General features: G+C 33.6%; 1 protein-coding gene across 9 annotated transcripts in view; it reads left to right on the plus strand.

Annotated features, from left to right (window-relative positions):
• The window catches only part of LOC144972273 (hepatocyte growth factor-regulated tyrosine kinase substrate-like), a 38408-nt gene that overhangs the window by 1419 nt on the left and 13823 nt on the right, over positions 1-23166 (plus strand). The window contains exons 1-12 of one of the 9 annotated variants that reach the window (XM_078913350.1): positions 5140-5339; positions 5777-5861; positions 7105-7180; positions 7531-7623; positions 8539-8659; positions 9838-9959; positions 10859-10989; positions 12237-12300; positions 13367-13513; positions 14339-14371; positions 18822-18911; positions 22583-22759. In XM_078913350.1, coding sequence (XP_078769476.1) covers positions 5300-5339; positions 5777-5861; positions 7105-7180; positions 7531-7623; positions 8539-8659; positions 9838-9959; positions 10859-10989; positions 12237-12300; positions 13367-13513; positions 14339-14371; positions 18822-18911; positions 22583-22759 — 1179 coding nt within the window. In that variant the 5' untranslated portion in view covers positions 5140-5299. Of the gene's footprint in view, positions 1-5139; positions 5340-5776; positions 5862-7104; positions 7181-7530; positions 7624-8538; positions 8660-9837; positions 9960-10858; positions 10990-12236; positions 12301-13366; positions 13514-14338; positions 14372-18821; positions 18912-22582; positions 22760-23166 lie in introns of those variants that run through there. The other 8 variants (XM_078913352.1, XM_078913357.1, XM_078913356.1 and 5 more) reach the window with 8 other exon arrangements.

Below are 23166 nucleotides of genomic sequence, written 5' to 3' on the forward strand. Positions count from 1 at the left end.
TATATCCCCTGTCAAGACAGGCAGGGTTTTTTAAAGGGGTTTTTTGTTTTTTCGTGACTTTTTCTTGTATTTTTCTCACTTCTTGTTTGGCACTACTTCATAATTTAGTGATTATTTTGTCATTAAACACGAGCTTTTATATAGTGCAATATCAACTAAACGTGCACAAATCGCTGTACAAAGGGTCCCTGGTCAACAGCAACACTTAAAAAATCAGTTTTGCGTCTCTGTCTTGAATATTTTGCAAACGCATCAACTTGGATTCACACCTAAAAGCAACGAATTCCAGTCAGTCACACCTGTTGGTTAGCAAGGGCTTTTACTTCAAATATCGACTTGTTGAGATTTAGAGTTCGTATGATTAATTGGATTCAGTAGTCTGATGTCACGCGCCCGGCAACGGCGGCCATCTTGGTTCTAAACAAAGAAAATCTTTACTTTTTATTCTTCATGCTGGCGAGAACTGTTCATTCCCTTTTCATATGCCTTGTGATCAGAATGTGTAAAAGTCAAAACGTGATCAAATTGATGGGGTTTTTTCCCCTCTGGATTCACGTTTAAGCTCGCCGGAGAAATATTTCATACGGCGTCCGCCATTGTTCCGATAGTTTAGAGCCAGTGTTACTAAGTTACCATGCGTCATTAGGAAGGAAGTGGCGTTATGACTGTTGAAGATATTAAAAGGTAACAAAATATTATGTACCCTTCACTTAAACAAGAATGGTCAGAGACACCAAACAATATCATTTTGACATCTCCTACTCAGCTATAAAAACATCACATTACTTACATTTTTTTTTCTTTTCTTTTTTTTTTTCTTTTTTGTCTATCCTTTTCTATTCATTTTCTTTCAACATTGCCATCCGGAAGTATAACGGACCAACACACAAAACTGTGTGTATCCATGAACGTTTATAGTCAGGTTAATACAGTTCAGTGAGCATTATTCACAAACGCGGATGGCAAAAAACAATAACAAAGGCCTGAATGACGTCATCTACGTTCTATCTATATATTCTTTCTTTTGAACATTATTATTCGTTTTACTTGACGTGTGCCGTTTAATGTGGACGTCGATTTGACCTGTTAAAATATATGTGAAAAAAAATATTTTTCATTTTTTGTTTTTGATGTTGTTCTGGGTCTCTCATCTACGTCTTTGTTCTTCTTCAAATGCTACACCGGAACCAACGTTTTCCCCCACTCTACAATAGATAGTTCGAAGATGACGTCAATCAGGTCTTTGTTATTGTTTTTTTTTTTTGCCATCCGCGTTTATGAGTAATGCTCAATGAACTGTATTAACCAGACTATAAACGTTCATGGATACACACAGTTTTGTGTGTTGGTCCGTTGTACTTCCGGATGACAATGTTATGAGCTTCTTAGCCAAGCGCATACTATCTATATCAGGGCATTCTGTCCAGTCCGGTTGTGTTAAAAAAAAAAATTATTGTATTAGTTCATTCACGACTCTTATGTCGTGTTCTCTTCCAGACCAATCCGACAATGAGTGAGTGATAGTCCGTCCCATAATCCGTGTGCACGCGTTAAGGTGGATATCTTCCTTCTGGTGGATTTTAATGATAATGGGCTCGAACACTAGAATTGTTAGTGACATCAAGTCGATTTTTTTTTTTTTTTTTTGCATCGGTTACAGTATCAAAATTGAGAATCTTTCTTCTTTACGGTAGATATAAAACGAAGGGTCTGGGATGAGTGAACATTTTGATGTTTTACAATGCCATCCGGAAGTATAACTGACCAACACACAAAACTGTGTGTATCCATGAACGTTTATAGATAGTATGCAGATGACGTCACTCAGCCTTGTTATTGTTTGCACCGCGTTTGTGAGTTGCTCTCACTAAACTGTTTTAACCAGACTATAAAGTTAATGTTACACAGAGTTTGTGTGTTGGTCGTTATACTTCCGATGGCATGTTGTAACTCCTTGGCCAAGCGCATTCTATTTATAGTCTGGTTAATACAGTTCAGTGAGCATTACTCATAAACGCGGATGGCAAAAAACAATAACAAAGACCTGAGTGACGTCATCCTCGAACTATCTATACACACACAGTGAATTCTGTTGTGATAACGATCGCTAAACTCGCCCACAGGCTTGACCAGGGGTTTCCATTTCACGAGATTCACGTGCAATACTCACTATTATTGCCATCTTGAGCTCAAACTGACACAGCAAAATGTGAACTTTGTGTACACTTTACATGAACAATAGTCTTCAACAGTCGTACTGTCACTTCCTTCCTTATGACGTATGGTAACTTAGTAACACTGGCTCTAAACTATCGGAACAATGGCTGACGCCGAATGAAATATTTCCCCGGCGAGCTTAAACGCGTATCCAGAGGTAAAAAACCCCATCAATTTGATCATGTATTGACTTTTACACATTCTGATCACAAGGCATATGAAAAGGGAATGAAAAGTTCTAGCCAGCATGAAGAATAAAAAGTAATGATTTTCTTTGTTTAGAACCAAGATGGCCGCCGTTGCCGGGCGCGTGACATCAGACTATTGAATCCAATTGTTACAATTTAATATTTGAAAACCAGAGGCGTAGCTTCCCGTTGCGAATTCTAGATTCATAAAATCTGATTAAAAATATGGATTAAACATGCACATTTGTAACAGAGGACAATTTACAAGTAGAGAGGTGAAGCGGGGAATTCTTTTTCAATGCGACAAATAGCAGCAGGAACTCAGAGGGGAGAGGTCAAATTAATAAATGTTTATGTCATCTTAATTATGTCTCTTGTATTTGAAAACTGCGGTTCCTTTGAAAGATAGTATGCGCTTGGCTAAGAAGCTCACAACATTGCCATCCGGAAGTAATACAGACCAACACTCAAAACAATGTGTAACCATGAACTTTTATAGTCTGGATAATACAGTTAAGTGAGAATTGGATTCAGTAGTCTGATGTCACGCGCCCGGCAACGGCGGCCATCTTGGTTCTAAATAAAGAAAATCATTACTTTTTATTCTTCATGCTGGCTTGAACTTTTCATTCCCTTTTCATAGGCCTTGTGATCAGAATGTGTAAAAGTCAAAACATGATCAAATTGATGGGGTTTTTTTCCCTCTGGATACGCGTTTAAGCTCGCTGGAGAAATATTTCATACGGCGTCCGCCATTGTTCCGATAGTTTAGAGCCAGTGTTACTAAGTTACCATGCGTCATTAGGAAGGAAGTGACGTTATGACTGTTGAAGACTATTACTCATAAACGTGGATGTAAAAAAAAAATCACTAACAAAGACTTGGGTGAAGTCAACTTCGTTTTATCTATACTGTACAAACTTACACGGATTCTGGTGTTAAAAATTTTTGCACTCAGTGATATTTCACATTAATACATTCCCCTGTTTTTTAACATTTATGTTTTTGACTTTGTCCGAAAAATGTATAAGCACCTAACGGTTTGCTTGTGTCGTCCAATGTATTATTTGGCCGTTTCCCACTAGGGTAGAGATATCGTATAAACACCGCATGTTTTCAATGCTGTGAAGTACTAGATAAATGTTATCTATAATTAAACTATTTTAAACAACCCAAAAATATTTGTTAACGGCCAGGTACTCATTTTACACCTGAGTACGGTGAGAGAATGTGAGTAAAGAGTCTTTTCCAAGGACTCAACTATGCGCCGAGCGAGGCTCGAACCCAGGACCTTCCGATCCGAAAGCGAGTGTCATACCACTAGACCACATAGCCGCACATATATTTATAAAAGTTGAAAAGATTTAAGTTTAAGTTTATTGACAAAGTGCGTGCGGGAATTAATATTTCTTCTTTGCATTTAGGAAACCCTGCAATCAGCCTTCTAATGGAAGAATTTACTTTGTCTCCAATTTTATAATTAAGCCTTTACATTCAATTTTCACATAAGGTAAACTCTGACATAAATTACTGCATGAATCACTACCAGGTAGGTACTAATTCAAACCTGAGTAGACACCTGGTAATAACAACGACAACCACTCTATATATGACAAGCAGGAAAATGATCGACCACTTAAAGTGATATGATTGATACCATATACTCAATATAATTACCAAAATTAAACTAATTAAATTAAAGTATTAAATTTTATGTTATTGAGCTCCGCTCCACTGCAAAAAGAAACTTATTATCTTTTTTTTCTTCTTTTTCTACACAAACTATTCACGAAGGAAGGTTCTTTCTAGTTTACCAGTTTGGTAGTTTGGTTCTTCAATTTGGTTTTAACTGCAGTTTTATAGTTACTTATTAATAGGGACCACATTAATATTACACAGACAGGGACCGATTAATAAATCTCATCAATGAGTTAAGCCGAATGATCTAATAAATTTAAGTTGTTTTCATTGTAATTTGAAATCATGATCTTTATATATTATGTCGCATATGTTAATTACGGATGATACTTTATGTTCACTTAATGCTTTCAAATGACAAAAAACCCAGAAAAAATCCCCAACATTACTCTATCTTAACAAGACAAAACAAAAAAATCTCTTTTCAATTACGTCAAAATCCATAAATCTATGATCAAATTGTATCTTTAATTACGATTATAAGAGGATTGAGAATTTTCATATAGCGAAACCTATGTGTATGTGTCCTAAGCGTAGAAAATTAAATTTGGTTCTTGTTATAATAACAAACTGGCATTCTTTTTCATTGATTTGTGACAGAAGTCAGGGTTGCCAGTTTGGCATTTTAAATGCCAGATTCCAAAAATCTGGCATTTTTAAAAACCGTTTGGCATTAGAAAAATCATTTGGCATTTGGCATTTTCATTTGGCATTTTCTTTTCTTGTATATTATACTTCAAATGACACCTTTCCTTAATTATTTCTAAACGCGTCATGTTAATGTATTTCTTTTTCATTCTTAAAATCCAACCCTGGTGTAGTGGTTTAGCACTCCACTTAGTAGTCAGTAGGTAAAAAAATTACCCCAACAGGAAATTTAGTATAATTAAAAAAAAAAAAAAAGAAAACACGCAAGCCACCAGGATAGGATAGTAAATTGTCTATCAAAAGTGAGTAGTTTTCTTAGTGGGGGTGGGAGTCAACAGACTTTGGCATTTTTTTGAGTGTTTTGGCATTTTTTGAGTCTTCCCCTGGCATTTTGTTGAAAAATAATCTGGCAACCCTGACAGAAGTAAGCAGAGGTTTCTGAGTCATTTGACAGACATAGATTACAAGATAAAAATAGTGACCCAAGACAGACCTATCGGCTTTTGTTGTTGAATTTGTTTTGTGCTTTCTGATAGCACCGGTCAAATATGTTTTCAAGTTCTTCATCAAATTTTAATCGTAATTTAGGTGAGTTCATTATGTACGGTTCTGTCACCTCGGCTTGAGATTGACTGACTGAGACTCGAGAGATCCACCAATTCAACAGTCATCAGTGTCACTTTGTACTTTGTTGTGGCTTTGTGATTGTGACTGTGATAATTATAATGACAAAACAGAGACAAAAGGGATAGCGTCAACACAGAAACTGTATATTTATGTAAATGTGATAGTTTTAAATAACGGTCCATATATATATATTTATTTTAAATACGCTTGAAATTAAAGATTAATATGAAGGACAGATCAATTCTTTGATTCTGGTTTTCGACGTATGTGTAAAAATACGTCGTTTCAATTTGTTGTTGAATTGTGAGGTGCTTATGCCTATTATTTATTTATTAATTAAAAAACCCCCAACAACTTGCCTAATTATAATAATGTTTGCTGCATTTTGATTTTGACAGAGAAGGCAACCAGCCAACTCCTTCTAGAACCAGACTGGGACTCGGTACTTCAAATTGTGGACAGCATCAGACAAGGAGATGTGCTGTAAGTTCTTACTTTAGAGCTTTGAAAAATTCACCTTTATTTCTATAATTTAAGAATTTTTATATTAACATTTATTAACAGAAGAATTCAATCCTTCTCATTTACGATTTGACATGCACAGCTGTTACAGATCGAATCGGTATAACATTGCATATTTTCTTGTGGTCAAATTTGTCCAAATTCACATGTTCATGTTCATTGTTGATTTGATATCTTGTTGTCCATATGTATTCCTTTAATTTTTTTTTCAGAGTTATAAGATCTTTAAGGGATCCCACTATCTCAGCGGTTTAACGCTCTTCTCACAAACAAAGGGACCTATTTTGATCTCAGGCATTGTCAAATTCTTTTCTGGTGGAAATTACTTTGTGAACTAGTGGTTAGAAATTCCATACATGCAGGCCCCTCTTCAATGACTATTTATTAAGTTATTATACTGCATTGTTCACTTTGAAATAGTTTTATTTATCCAAAGAAAGAAACAAATTGATTGCTATCAAGCCAGTAACACAAGTTTTTATTATTTTCATGGTTTGAAAATTTCAAGTTGAGTGAACGTTGTACAGCCATCTTGGTTAGCTATCAGTTGTGTCTGAGAGTCCTGGGCATTCCATCCCAACCAAACAAAATAAAGACTCTAACTGTGGATGCAAAATTTATCCGTTTAATATTAATCCTGCCGACCCAGTCTATTTCTTTAAATAAATAAAGCTTTCATTTAAACTCCAGGTGAGCAACTCAGTATATATACTAATGGTCATTGCAGTGCGCCTGTATATGGAATTTCTCCCGCTTTGTGTTGTTTAATTCTAAGGTTGTATCAGTGCCAATACCTTAAGTCTTATTATCAGTGTCAGTTTATAGTCTGAATCTTATTTCTCAATCAAGAGTCGATTGATCATAATATGTCTAACAGTTTTGAAGGAATGTTCCATCCAGTCATCAACTATACATGGAAAAGAAATTTTAAAAACTTTGATAAATTGGGGGCACGTGGCTCAGCAGTACGGTCTCTGCTGTGTATGGTTCCGAGTTTGATCACCCGCCGATGCGCTGTGTGGCCTTGAGCAAGTCACCTCGCTCACCAAGCTGCACTGCGGCTGATGCCTGGTTTATTCCAGTCTTCCCTTTGAATAGACCCTAGAGAAAAATTACCCCTATGGGATGAATAAAGGGATTTTTTTTTTTTTAAAGATTAATGCCAGTGATAATGGTAATTTTGTGTGTTACTTTATATTTTCAGACCCAAGCCAGCTTTACAAGCAATCAAAAAGAAGATTGTCATGGAAAATCCCCATGTCAGCCTGTATGCCCTCCAGGCAAGTTTTGTTCATTTTTTTTAATGCGATGGATTGAAACTGATTTGACTGATTTTCCAAAGTTGATATTGATTTTCCCTTTTTATTTATTACTTATTTTAAAAACCATATTTTGGACAATAAGTTATTTCCAGACATTTTTTTTACTGACCTCTTGTCTACCAGTAGTGATTGTGTGGCTGGGTCTGGCAGAATAGACCAGTGTCCTATCCAAAGAGTAACAAGCAATTACTCTTTGATCGTTTAACTCTATACGCGTTATGGCTCTGAAGGACTACTTTGATTGTATATCTAGGGATCAAGATTTTATTTAATTAAAAAGTTTTATTTTAATTGTATTGTATATCCAGTTATTGGAGGCTGTGGTAAAGAATTGTGGGGATGGAGTCCATACTGAGCTGGCTACCAAAGAGTTTATGGAATTTATGAGAGATCAAGCCAAGGTAATATTTGAATGTGGACGTCTTGTGTCTGTCTGTCTAGATGGGACTTGATTTTTAACTGTTTTTACACTAAACTCAAGGTTTGCTCCTGCCATCTATTTCTGATACATATTTCTAGTTTACTTTTACGTATGTGTTTGTAGGCAAAGGGAAATGTATATTCTGTGGTGGTTTACCATAAGCAGAGGTTGGAAAAGACCTTTGGTTTTTTTTATTTTCTTAAATTTTTTTTCTTTTTTTCTTATTTTGCATCATTTCATCGAATCATATATACCTAGATTCACATGCAATGAAACCAGAGAGTTTTCTCTGATTTGGTTTCTTAAATTATAGTTGACGTTTAGCAACATACATGATTCTGTTATAAATAGTAATAGACAAAGTCAATTGGATGTTATAGTTGAGACAGAGTGCAATTATAAATGATTTAAACAGTCCAAATTCATTTCTGTTTGTGTGCTAAAAGTTTTCTTGTTTATTTTTTTCTGATTTATTGACCTTTGCTAAAATTTTATAACTTTTCTCCTGTTTCACAGATAAAATTCAATGACCTGTTTACCTATGCATATTTTTTTTTGTTTTCTTGTTTTGCCAAAGTAAATTGTTAGATTGCCTTTACATTTTTCAATCACACAAGCAGGCATGGTGAAATTGTTATTAATCCTAATTTCATTGTTTTCGTAATGCATGATGTTGGTTTTATTTTAAAATTAAAAAAAAATGAAACCCCAAAAACCCTCCACTTTTATGGCTTAATCAGAAAGAATTAATGAAAAATGACTGGGAATTTAAGAAAAAAATTAAAGGCTGTTCTGTCTGATATCCTCATTTATTTATTTCTTTTTTTCTTTCTTTCTTCATGTGTTATTATTAAATGTCCCAAAACAACTAGTTTTCCATCTTTCTTTTTCTAAGATCCGAAATGACCCCGTCAAGGAAAAAATTCTGGAACTGATCCAAGTTTGGTCTCATGCCTTTCGTAATGAACCAAAGCTTAAAGCTGTGGAAGACACATTTTATTTGCTTAAAACAGAAGGTATGTCTCTTGTTTTGATTGGATTGAAGAGAAGCCTTTGATTGGACCACAAATTTGATGTCTATTTTAGAGTTATGGACATGAATTTTTAATTCAGAAAAGTGAGTGGAGCAGGCACTTATGTTGGTAACAACAAGATATGAAGTGAGTAGAAAAGTGCCAGAAGACAATAGAGAATAAAAATTTTTCGCGGCGGTGGTGGGGTTTGAACCTGCGACCTTATTGGTACGACAACTCCGCCTGGCAGGTGAGAGCGTGGCTCTACCGTGTGAGCTATCCACGAACACAAAAATATTCGTTTCAAACCCAAGTCATTTCTAGATCCCTCTCTCACCCACTTCTGACAGAAGTTTAATTTAAGACTATTGAGGAGGAAGTGTATGTGTTTATGTAAACAGCAAATGGTCTGACAATATCAAAGTCTTATACACTATTAGTCAACCTGAATATGAATTTCTCTCTACACAAATATAGGAAACTCAGATCGCAATCCACTCCATCTACTTCCAACTAATAAACAAAAGTTAAAAATTGAAAAGCCAGAAACAAGAAGACAAAGAGTATGACGATGTATTATGATAATATTCATACATTTATATGCCTATTATATTTGTTTGAGCAATGTAAACCACTGAAAATTTTCTATTTTGTGGACAGTAAAGATTTATTATTGTTAATTGTTATTATTATATATTATTATTATTATTATTATTATTATTATTATTATTATTATTATTATTATTATTATTATTATTATTATTATTATTATTATTATTATTATTATTATTATTTTTTTTCTTCTTCTTCTTCTTCTTCTTCTTCTTCTTCTTCTTCTTCTTCTTCTTCTTCTTCTTCTTCTTCTTCTTCTTCTTCTTATTTTTATATATCTGAAATATTTGATCACATATGAATTTCACTATTTCTAAAAAAATTCTGTCTGTACAAGATGGACATTCTATCTCTCTCTCTCTCTCTCTCTCTCTCTCTCTCTCTCTCTCTCTCTCTCTCTCTCTCTCTCTCTCTCTCTCTTTCTCTCTCTCTCTCTCTCTCTCTCTCTCTCTCTCTCTCAATTGCTTTGAATTAGTCAGAAAAGGTAGATGAGTTTAATAACATAGAAGCTAATATTCTTTGAAAATTAATCTCTACGTGATGAAATAAAAATTTCTCTTGAATTACAGGACACCAATTTCCAGCTCTGAAAGAAGCAGATGCCATGTTTGATGCTGAGAAAGCACCGGATTGGAAAGATGGAGAGACATGTTCTCGGTGTCGGGTACAATTTGGAGTGGTGCAGAGGAAGGTTTGTGGTCTTGAAAATGACTCTTTTTCCCCACAAGTCTTACCTTGTTTTTTTCTTCCCACTTTTAGTTTGTTCAGGTTATCATTGTTTTAACCAAGAGAAAAGTAACAAAGAAATGTATGTCTCATAGCTGAACCATCTGACAACAAGAAGTAAACATGACAGACTATCTGTGTTTTAGAAATTCCATCATGGATAAACAAAAATCTTCAATCTCACAAAACCACAAATATCAACAAATTGAAAATTAATAAATAAAATGTTTCAATATACAGATTGCAACCGATACAAAATGTTTTTAAAAAAAAATTCAACACGAAAAAAGATTTTTTGTACTAAAAGTTCGCAAACAATGATCAATCATGCTCAAAAAGTAGAGATGTTATCTATTTTTCCCCCACAAGGTTGAGATAGGAACGCAATGCCAATGCCCTATTTTATCTTTCTCTGGACTTAACTCCAACTTGAAATACATCACTCCTTTTGTAAACTGATTTTATGTCAGGGTTTTAATCATTAGAAGGATGAAATCTAAATTATTGGTAGATTTTCCTGATGATCTCATATAAGATGTTTACCGATGAAATGGAATTTGATAGTTTATATATTTTTTATTGTCATTTGGTTAGAATGGTTAGAAACCAATTTTTAAAACGTTCTCTCCTGAATGCATTATTTTGAACCAAGTCTTTCAAACTTGATGGAAGGTCATGTCTTAGCCATCCTTCTTGGATAGCCTTTCACTTTACTAGCTGAATGGATTTCTGATGATAATTTATCAGGCTTCTTAAATTGATGAGTGATTCCCCCCCCCCCCCCCCCCCCCCCCTGGATTAAAAAAAATAATTATATATTTATATTTGTTAATCATGGTAAGTCATTGTATCTTGTTTATCCAGCATCACTGCCGTAACTGTGGGGAGGTGTTTTGTGGCAAATGTACCACCAAGACTTCTATCATCCCCAAACTTGGATTTGAGAGAGAGGTCAGGGTTTGTGACTCCTGCTATGACAAGATCAAGGGAGCTAAGTAAGGACTTGTGTATATATATTATATGCATGTATAAAATTGACTCTATATTGGATATTTCTTGAAATAACTTAGTTATTATCAGAGTTTGCTTCTGTAATGAATTTTTAAAAGCTTATTCTGATCATAGTTTGGATTTTCTAACAAAAAATCAAAGCAAACTGACAAACAAACCATTAAGGCTGTCAACAATTACTCTGAAATTATGTAGCTGGGTGGGGTTCCCTCCCTCCACAGTGGGCAGGGAGGTACTTACCATGTCTTCTATCCCCTTATATCTGATTTCCAACATGCTTTCTGTCTTTGTCTTGGTATGAGATTGCTTGGTTTTGTCCCGAACCTGGTCTGAGTCCTTGGCTGGGAGGGAAACAGTCAAATGCATAGTTATTATTTTGGGAGATGATATTTTTTTTCCTTGTAAATCATCTATCTCTCTGTTATGTATTATTATATTTATTATTTTTAATGTATAATGAAATGTAAGCATTTGAGTGTATTCCTCTTTGTTGGATCTTGTGCTTGTGTCTGGGTGAGACGTATAGGTGATATCACACTAAGTACATTGGTGGTATGCTCTTGGAATCTACATCTGATCGCTATTTGTTCCCAGTTCCCCTTTGTCTTACTCTCTCTTGGGTGCTTTAATTGTAATTCTAGAACTTTCAACTATCCCATTTTCTTCCTTTTTACTGGCGCTGATATAACCTAAATGTGTTGCAAGTGCCGTAAAACCCTTAAAAATAAATAAATAAATAAATAAAGTATGTAGGTTTTAATGTATAGAAATGATATAATAAGCAAAAATAGTGTCTGAATTGACAAGAGGAAGAATCACTATGATGTAAGTTGTGACGGCATGTAGAGTACCATAAGATCCCGTTGCCTGGGCTTTCCATGAAGGAATATAGATAATCCATCAAACAGGATGTCTGATATCAATAGGAATCACCTATGTTGTCCAAGTGAGCAAATTGGGGGTTAATAATCTTGCCCAAGATAAAAAACGAAAGTGCCCGAAGCAGGGCTCGAACTCGGAACCTTCCGGATCACAGTGCAATGCCTTAACCACTCGGCCACTTCACCGCCCATGTAGAGTATAGAATATACAAAAATATTGTCTGGATATAAAAGAGGAAGAGAATGGAAACTGTTTATAATAGTTATTATATAAGTATTATAAACAGTTTCCATTCTCTTCCTCTTAATAATAGTTATTATAACAGTTTATTTTCTAAAATACTTATTAGGGACAAGAAAGAGGATGACCTACCAGCAGAGTATTTGAATAGCCCTTTATCTAAACAATCCCAGGTAAGTTCATATGGAAAACTCATATTGACTGTTTCACTTATATTTTCTCCGAGCTTTAATTTAAGAGTTGCACAAATTCCTGCTATGACAAACAATGATTATTAAGGGTCATGTATATAATGTCTCCTTTTGAGAAACAGTATTCTATTTTTAAAAATATTTTTATACGACTGGTTATCAAGAGGCTCAGAATAAATAATGTTATTGAATGATATTTTATTTTTTAAATTTAAAAACAAATCCAATTGGTAGAAGTATTTTGGTTTATATCAACTCTTGTTGTTATGTGTTTTGTATCTCACAAATTTGTTAAGCCTTCTTTATAAGCAGTGTTTGATTTCACTCTAATCTTAACACACAATAAACTCTCCCATTATTTATCCGATGCCTTAGTGAGAGCGGTATGGTCTGGGGTTACAGTCAGACAGATAACAGGAGAGTTTATTGTTTGAAAAATACAGGTTTTCTGTTTAAGTGTAAACATGCTCTGCTTGTTCTCAACACATTTTTAATTCATTCTGTCTGCTTTATTGCCTATGGATGTTAGAACAACATCTTGTTTACCTGTACACTTTTGTTATTTATTAATGTTGCATTGAAATATTTGTAATTTTTTTCTTTCTGTTTTTATTTTTATTTGTTAATTTTTTTTGTTTTTCACTAGTTTTTAATTTAAAACACCTCAAAACATGTTTTAGTAATAGTATGTGTTATTACATTGTTTTGACATTTTGAATTCTAACGTCTTTTCATAAATACTATTGATGTTAAATTTTAATTTATTTTAAAATTTCAATATTATAAATTTTATTTTAGATGTCATTTTCACATCAGTTGTTCTTTATTTATTGATTTAAAATAAAAAAATCTGCTTTAACTGTGCTTTATATTATATTTCAGCATCAAGAGAAATCAAATTTGACTTTTTCATTTCTTTTGTTTGCTTTTGTGATTTATCTATATTCTAGCAGCTTTCGTTTGCTTACTTTATGCAATTGATTTCCTTTTGTTGTTGTTGTTTTTTTTTTTTTGCTCGCTATGTTGCTTTTGTCTTGTCTTCTTGCAGCGCAGACCATTGACAGAGCGCAATCTAACCTTTGACCCATTATTGCAGGCACCACCATCCAAATCGGAGCAAGAACAGCAAGAAGAAGATGAGCTGCAGCTTGCTTTGGCTCTGTCCAAGTCTGAGCATGAAAGCAAGGAGAAGGAAGTAGGCAGTATTTTACTTTCTATTTATTTACATGTTTTAAAAAAAGAAATGAAATTTGATGATAAGGGACTATGATTCATAGATAGACTTACATGTAAATGAATTTGGTATATTTGCCATAAATTACTTCTCCTGTCCCTCGAATAATTAAGAAGTGATTAGGTTGTTAGGTCTATTATAGATTTGGTGGAAAGTACATTGTCTCTCATTTCCATTGGGTAGCAAGCAAATCGTCTAAAGCAAATTATTTATTTCTATATCAAGCCCCAAAGGGCGCCATGGCATAAAAGAGTAACAAGTTTACTGCATGGCTAGGACTGGTTTCTCCCCAACCTACAACCCAATGAAAAGATCATCTTCTTTGAAATTTGAAATGAATTGTCATGGTCAAACAGGAAATCTCAAGAGGAGGAATTCCTGGAATTCATTGGTGAAACATTGTGTAGGATTAGGCTGTTGCTGTTGTCTGTTTTAGGCATTTGGAATTGAGATTTTGGAGACAATTGGTGATATTTTAAGTCATTGATAATTCTAACATTTGATTTCATATAAGAAATTTCTCAACATTCATCCCTTTTTTTTTAAAACCATTTATCTTAGGGTGCTTTTTTTTCCTTCTTATTTAAAAAAAATTATTTCAGCCTCTAATATTTACTTTATGAAACCTTTCTTTTTTCTTTCATTCATCCATTCATTCTCTTTATCTTTATTTCTTTCTTTCCTTCTAACCTTTTCTCTTTCTTTACCATTTACCTAATGCTTTCCCCCCCTTTTCCCTCTCTTTCTTCCTTTCTAAATCACACACCTTATACCATATGGTGTAAGAGTGCATCGGAAAAGAAGATCTTGAAAAAACAGGTGAGGTTGGCTTGCTGGTTATCTATCGGCTTTGCCAGATTGGTCTATTTGGAGTGTCATATTATTTTCTATATCGATGTGAAAAGTAAAAGGCTGCCTATCTATATAACATGTGTCCATCTATGATTTGTTATTCACCTTTGTGGCTACATTATCTGTCTGGAATATTGTAACATGTTTTTTGTTTTTTTTTGTTTTTTTTAATGATTATGTTTGACATGCGACTATATCTGTGTTCTTCAGTTCATTCATATTTTAGTTTAAAGTAGAATATCTTTCTGTATTCTGTTACTGTGCCTGTCCGATTCGCTTTCCCAGACCTGCCATTTTTTATGATATGCATTTAGTTAGAAAACTCACAACATCCACCAGCTGGATATATTGTACCAACACACAAAACAATGTGTAACCTGATAAATACTGTTTTTAGTGAGAACTACTCATAAAAATGGCGAAAAACAACAACAAGAGCTGTGTGACGTCAATTTAGTTTTATCTATATAGATTTATTTGGTATATGTAGATTATTAGACCTATTTGGCCAAAGGTTTTTTTCCCCCTCCAGGTTAGGATTTTTAACCAATTAAAAAAAATTAGATTAAAAAAAATATTGGATTTGGACTAAGAAAGGGATATTTGACAAATCTTAATCACACCATAACATTCTAAAGTGTTTTTAAGGGATAATTTATATAGCTAAGAATAGTACACATGCAATATGGAGTCATACAGATTTTTTTCCATTTAATTTCCCCCCCCCCCCCCTACCCCCTCCCCCACCCAAAATATACAGATCTTTTTTTTTTGGTTAGTTTTGTCTGCCCGTGTCAGGCTTGCTTGAATAGAAATTTTTTTTTTATCGTGCTGTTTTCAGCTGCTCCACTAAAATAATCAAATTTATTGTGATAATCACAGTATGGTTTCCATATGACAACATTGAAATACAATACAAAATAGAGACAAATGGGAGTGAGAGCTTTGATTGCAAAGGAAGAAAAACAAAACAGCAAAACTACAATATCTGGTGGCCAGATGAAGGCATTGAGTGATTAAGTTAATAATTCAGTAAAAAAAAATTAGTTGAACCTCACAGAGATAAATGAGAGAGCTTTCACTGCAGAGGGGAACATTTTTTATAAACAGTCAAAGCGGCATAATAATGTATATCAAGAGAAATAAAAAAACCTAGGCCATTGATGAGACTCAAGGCAGACTAATGATATAGTACACCCCCAACCATCCTCTGTGAAATAAAATCTTTTCTGAGTGTCAAGATATCTTTGTCAAGTAGTTTTCCAAAATCACCAAGCCAAAACATATACAGCAAAGCTTAGACCACTTCATTTGGGATTTTGATAAAGTGGGCATTATAACAAGACGTGTCCTCATACAAAGTGGATGCTATAGTTATACAGAAATCATGATTACACCTTTCGGTCTACACATAAAATGTTGCTGCTTGCTTGAGACTCCTTTTAAAGTGCTTGAGTACTTAAGTGGGTATTGCGCCACAGAAAAAAGATAACATGTTTTTCAGTGTAACTTTTTTTATATTTCTTTCTCTAACTCCAAAAAATAAATATCTAAATTGTAGTTTTCATTCTTTGGGTACAAGAGAATGAAGTCATGAAAATTTATGTGCAGATTGAGTTGAATTTGTTTGAAAAATTGTTTTTTAAAACTGACATTGAGTTTGAAAAAAAAAAAAAGTTGATGTTTTAATTTGATTATTTCCCTTGGTAGCATTATAATTTTCTGTCATATTTTGAAAATACTTTCCTGAAGTCTTATATATAAAACTTACTTGTTTGTGTGTGTGTATGTAGGGGGAAGGGAGGGGGTATATATTGCTAAAACTTAGCATAATAGGATCCATGCTCTTTGTATATTGATATTTCTAAGTTTGGTGGTCTCGATGACTCCACCTCACTAGCAAGTGGACCAAAAAGACAGTGTTTTTTTCTGCTCCCCCCTCCCTCTGTAACTAGAGGTCCAAAGCCAAAAGTAATACTTAATATATAGGATTCGACATCATCTGTTTAATCCTGCTCAAACTGGCATAAAAAATATTAATAAAAATTCTTTTGATATTTTGATAAATTCTTACCCATCTGCATTTATCCAGTTGCCATTCCACAGTGTACAATAACAATAATAATAATAAATTACTTTTGTATAGCATCCTACCCCGATTACGACAGGATCTAGGAACTTGACATTCATAAAAATAGCAGATTAGATATTGGGGATGGCGATATAATTTGAATTTGGGATGGTTTATGGATCAGAAATCTCCAAAGAATTTATGATTGTGTCGGATATGAATATGGAAATGACATTGAGCATAGTGGATTAAAAAAAGAAGAAAACAAAGGATGAGTAAGCATCATATACAAACATTCCAGTTTTTTCAACCTCAGGTACAATGGGCATAAAAGTTCCATTCAAGAATATACGATTCTTTCATCTCTTTGTATTTATTAAACAAGTTATTTTTATTGTGCCAAATAACGCAACGAGCTATTGCGTATTTACTAAGAAATGATAGGGTTTTCCAATGAGAGGGGTGGAATAATAAAAATATTTAACACTAGACATTACTGACTAAAACCCTTCTTCCTTAAAACGGTAATACTTTTTGTAAAATTCAGGTAGACAGATTTTGTATGCAGTGTTCCAGTTTTAATTGTTACTATTGTTTGCTGGATCAGGGTTTTGATCCAGAATCATTCTCTGTGAAGCTTGTTTTTATTAAACTCATTTTGGTTCAATACTTATTATAGACCACAGTGTATATCAGCTTAGTATCCACAGCAACTACAGGCTGGTATAGTGTATGAAGTCTGTCCTCAAAGTTCTTGCCTTTGTTTTATTTATTTATTTAGTATTTATTTTTTCATCTTCTTTTTCTTGCACTGTATTCCTTGTTGCTTTCGATATTCAAATTCTGAACTCCTCATGGTCTTGATGTAAAATATACCATATCATCCCTATGAACTGTATCACATTCTTAAAATATTGCTGTTAAACAGTACACTTGATTTTATCAAGCTCTGAAATGTGTTTCTGTGAATGTCTTTGTGTGCATATGTGTGTGTGTGTGTGTGTGTGTGTGTGTGTGTGTGTGTGTGTGTATAAATAAATAAATAAATAGTAATTAATAGATTAAATTATTGCATGGAGACATTTTTTTCCAAAGCGATAGCTGTTGTGAGCTAGGATGAGGTGACTTGCTTAAGTTTACGCAACGTGGTGGGGGGAATTGAACTCTTTACATTCAGCAAAGTGAAGACTAATCTTGTGCCCTACTGTCTCCAGGAGTTCAGGGTTGGGGGGGGGGGGGGGTGAGGAATTCTATTATCCAAAAGGATACAATATTCAACAACTGTCAGTTATCATATCTCACCCAGCGTTATATTCACTTGTAGATGCCTTACAAAACTAGTGTGATTGTGAGGCTTATGCTTGTATTTGTCTACTTCTTCAATTTTTCTTTTCTCCTGTTTTCTTAGATACTAACAAAATAGGAAAGCCTTGGTGATGATATCTTATGATGTCGTGGCGGAAGGGCATAATTATAAAAAAATAAATAAATAGAAGTACTAAGTAAATTGTAAGAACATGTACTACGGTACACTGACAAACTAACTTTTAAAATTAAAGTTTGGCCAGAAAAGTTTTACCTTATATATTGATTGATTGAAATAAGCTTTGACTTGACAAATATTATTTAACCTGAGATTTCTTTGAAGGCGGGGGTCTCGATAGCTCAGTCTGTAGAGCCCTCGCTTCACACTTGAATGTTGGGTTCAATCCTGGAAGATACATCTTGTTGACCTTCAGCCATAAAGATATCATGGGGGGGGGGGGGGGGGGGGGAAAGAAAAAGAAGAATCCTGGAAAAACTGACCCCCCCCACCCCCTCTCTCCCTGTCCACCCAGCAGTGATTGTCTGTTAGACTGGGTGGAAAGCACTTTGCGATAGACAAGTGTCCTATCCAAAGGGTAGTCAGGAGTTGCTTTTGTCGGCTTCACACCATAGAAACCAGGACAACCTCCGGTTCCATGGGCCTAATGGCTCTGAAGGACTTTTATTTTTTTTTGTGAAGGCACATACAATACTTTTTTGAAGCCTCAGGTTTTGAAATCTATGAGAATTATTTTAGTCAATCAATATATGAGATATTATAAGTTTCTGGCCAAAATGTGAAATATCAATATGTCTGTGTTTGGCAGAGTGGGGATGATACGGTATATTATGATATTATATACGATATGATTTTATGGAAGACGTAGATCTATGTACTGCTTCTCTCACAAGTTCCTTGCTTTGGAACAAACTGGCCTTGCAGAATCCACATTGTCCCCCACTTTTTTTCCTAGTATTTCTCACAATATAGGAACATTGTTGTAGCTTCTTGTAAAAAAATTATTAAATTGTTCCATCCAGAGGGAACGCCTGAGATCAAACTACGGCGTGTACAAGGCACCGGCAAATGACAGGCCTGTCTCCCCGGCCAAGACCACTTCTAATGTGGCTGTAAGTATTTATATATTGATAGGGAGGGTATGCCAGATATGCCTGTTTGAAATTTAGAAATAAATGACTTAGTAGTCTTTAAGCCATTTTCTGACAAAATACAAGTTTTTTTTCATATTTGCCAGAAATTTTTTCTTCAAATATGGATGAATTAAGATGGCCCTCAATTTGTCAAAAATATTCTTGAAAACGACTTTTAACTAAATTAAAACATGCCCCAGCACCTCAAATTGGTATTATGTCAAAGTGAAATAAATACTTAAATGGTTAAAATGATCTGAAAATGTGTAATTTCAGCCTTTCATCGTTTAAGGAATTCTATTTATTATTGTAAATAATAGTATAAATTTAAGCCAAGTTTCATATTTTGGACTATTAATTCAATTTTCAGCCTCGAGATTACACCAACATAATATCGATTTGAGGTGATGGATTACAAGTTTGTTGATTCAGGTGTTAAACTAAAATTTGAGTTACTTTTTGTAGAATCGCCTTAATAAGATAAGATATGATAAGAGTGATGTGATGACACCTTATTATTATTGTAATAACAACTAGTAATAGTAAATTAGTATTTATAGATGATTATCTGAGGGATTCCTGAAAGCTCTTTGGAAGAGCACTTGCTTCACAAACAAAGGGACTAGTATCGATTCCGGGTTTCTGACCTCTCAGTCAACCCAGCAACAAATGGGTAGCTGGGTGTGTTAACTGTGGTTGAAAATTCTTGTCATTGACTGGTGTCGTAACCGAAGGGTAGCAAGCCATTGCTCTTGTTCCATGGGTCTAGTGGTTCTGAGGGGATTTATATTTTGAAATGAAAAAAGTTGCTACACATGGATTGTGATTTGATTTGAATAAAATATGAAAGAACAGGAAGTAGATTGATTGAGTGAATGCTGGGATGCATGCATTGTGAATAATAATAAGAAATGTGTCAGAGGGGAAGAGAACTAGTATTAAATTTCACCCATCCGTGAAGAGTTTAAAGGATAAATTCACATCAGCATATTTTTAAACAATAGTTTTAACCAAATGTGATGATCACAACCTTTTGAAAAATGTTTTACCCGCATGATAGATTTTGAATACAAGATTGAGCAAGGATAGTTGCTTTTTTTTTCGATTGAACGCTGCTTTTGGCACAAGGATGGTGTAATAATAATAATAATAATAATGATAATAATAATAATAATAATATTAATAATAATAATAATAATAATAATAATAATAATAATAATAATATAATAATAATAATAATGATAATAATAATAATAATATAATGATGATAATAATAATAATAATAATAATAAATAATAAATAATAATAATAATAATAATAATAATAATATTAATAATAATAATAATAATAATATTAATAATAATAATAATAATAATAATAATAATAATAATAAAAATAATAATAATAATAATAATAATAATAATAATAATAATAATAATAATAATAATAATATAATATAATGATGATGATGATAATAATAATAATAATAATAATAATAATAATAATAATAATAGTAATAATTATGATAATAATAATAGTAATAATTATGAAAATAATAATAATAGTAATTATTATAGTAATAATAATAATTATAATGATGATGATAATAATTATAATAATGATAATAATAATAAGCAATTTATGACATAGTAACAATAAGAAATAATAGTATAGAGGGTGTTATGATTTTGTATTGAGCTAACATTTTCTTTTTAAAATATATTTATCTATGGCTGTCATAGCATTTTTAGTAGTTTGTTTACATAAGTGTAAAGTTTCCATTTCAATATAGAGTAATTTTGGTGTAAAGGTTATAAAGAATAAAAGAATCTCAATATTATAAACTTGAAATAAGTTTTTTTAAGAAAGATGCAAACATGGGGAAAATGTGGACCAAAGTATAAGGTGTATGTAGCACTGTTGATTGACTCATTGAAAGCACGCAGCAGTCAATGCATTGCTTATCAGTTGGATGCCTGTGTGCTGTTTATAACACAAATCTCCCCTTTAATTTATGATTTGACACATTACACACATACAAACGTGTTTTACATGATTACCCTTACATTTCTGTGTGTCACCAATCACTGGTGTTTGTGTGCTGGGGACGTATAAATGTCCCTTTTAACCACTTAACTCCCAAATTTTTAAATACGAGTTTTTTCAGGTTACAGCAGTTAACTGGTTAAAATAAATAAAACATTGTGACACATTACACAAACACGCTTGTTTTATATGATAAGTATCAGGATAGTCATCAGACACTGATACCCATTCATAGGTAACAAACACAACAAATACATGGAATGTTTGAATGCTGTATGATCACTTGTTTTCATGATAATATTATGGTGGCTCTGGTCCTAGAGGCAGGTGGGTGAATACGCGGAATAGCTGTAAATTGTAATTTCTCATTAAATATTAGTCAATTGTGAATGAAAAAAAAAAAAATTTATTTCACCCCAAAAATCTGCCTTACAGACAGTGTTCTCAGTGACTGTATTAAGTTTATGGATTGAAAATAGTTTTTGTATTTTTGTTGTTATTGCTCAGTTGGTTGAGTTCTCGATTCACAAGCAAAGGGACCATCGTCAGTCTTTGATTCAGTCCAGGTTTTTTATCTGACTGCCCAGCTGTTGTTATGTCACCAGGTCTGTTATAAGCATGAAGAAAGATCGGTGCTGACCCAAAGGGTAGCAAGCAATTGCTTCAAATCTCAATGTTGGCACTCTAGGTCTTCTGACTCTCAATATCCTTTTTAAAAATATGTCCCTGCTATCCTTCATAAATTTTAGTCGTTTATTTCCCACAGATCAACCCATGTCCATCACGGATGTGACATTTTTCTTCCCTAGGAATATTTACTATGCACTTGCACAACACTCACTTTACCTTTGATGCAATTGTTTGATATTTCAGTCACTGTGTTCAGTGTCCCCATTTCTGTATTTGTGCTACACATTTAATTGTTTACCAATAAATTCGTTTATTACTGCAAATTCCTAGCTGTTGAAGGTTTGGATTGAAAAAGAAAATGTATTGAATATAACAACTTCAAAAACGAACAGAATACAAGAAGAGTCAATGTTTTGGGCTCAAATCCTACTTCAGTCAATAACAAAAAGTTTCAATATAAATATAAAGCAATTATAAGTTTTATATTATGTTGTTGGCTAAAGATGGGTTTGATCATACATATTATGTGTTTAAAAAATTGTCACAGTATATTAATTTGTTTTTTTAAAAAATGTGATTGTTACTTTAATTGTTTTGGAGATCGATACTCAAATATCATTTATCTGTATGAAATCTTAAAGTATTGCAAGGGTCATACAACTTCTAAAATAAAATAAACATTAGAGAATAACAGAAAAGAAAAAAGAAAGACCTTGTGTATGATTCATATTTTTGTTGTCAGAATCATCCCCTGTACCTATCCACACCTTTTATTTTATGATTGGAAAACATAGAAACAATTCTTTTGTAAATTTACATTCGATGATGATGATGAATAGGTTTTAAACTTTCCTGTAAAATCAGATGTTACCATTATTTATAGGGTATGTCAAATATGTAAAGAGCTTAGAGCATACTATTACAACTAGTAGATAAAATCTATATAAATATGGTATTTCTACTGGCATTTCCAGCCTATGACAGCCATTGACACATCTGACATGGATCCAGAGCTGGCTCGTTATCTTAATCGTCATTACTGGCAACAGAAGTCTGAGGAACAGCAGACGCAGCAACCCACGACTATACCATCTGCTCCTGCCGCATCCAGCTCTGAACCGGCCAGGGCCACGAGTAACCAGATTGGAGGGGTAATTGTCTTTATACAGTTCAATTCATCTATTTGTGATTCATTGCCTCAATTTGGTTTGATGCTGGTGAGAACCAGATGCCCAAAGCTGAACAACTTTCCCCAAGAAATGATTTGCCCAGAAACATTTGAACAAAATTTGGTCATTGTTTTTCTTCCTTGAGTTATGTCATTGTGGTATAGTCTTTGCTTTTTACCCAGACGGTACCAGGTTTGACTCCCCACCATGCTGTGTGGCCTCGAGCAAGTCCAAAAAGAAAATCCAAAAAATACTTTATTTTATATAGTGCAATGTCCACTAGACATGCTCAAAACGCTTTACAAAGAGTCCCTAGCCAACAGCAACACTTAACGTATAGGACGAGACATGATATCTGTTAGGCGATATTACAATCTTATCGGGCAGAG

This window comes from Berghia stephanieae, chromosome 5 (assembly GCF_034508935.2).
Source record: "Berghia stephanieae isolate SIO BIC M18660-M18661 chromosome 5, UCSD_Bste_1.3, whole genome shotgun sequence".
In the NCBI taxonomy this organism is placed as follows: Eukaryota; Metazoa; Mollusca; class Gastropoda; order Nudibranchia; family Aeolidiidae; genus Berghia; species Berghia stephanieae.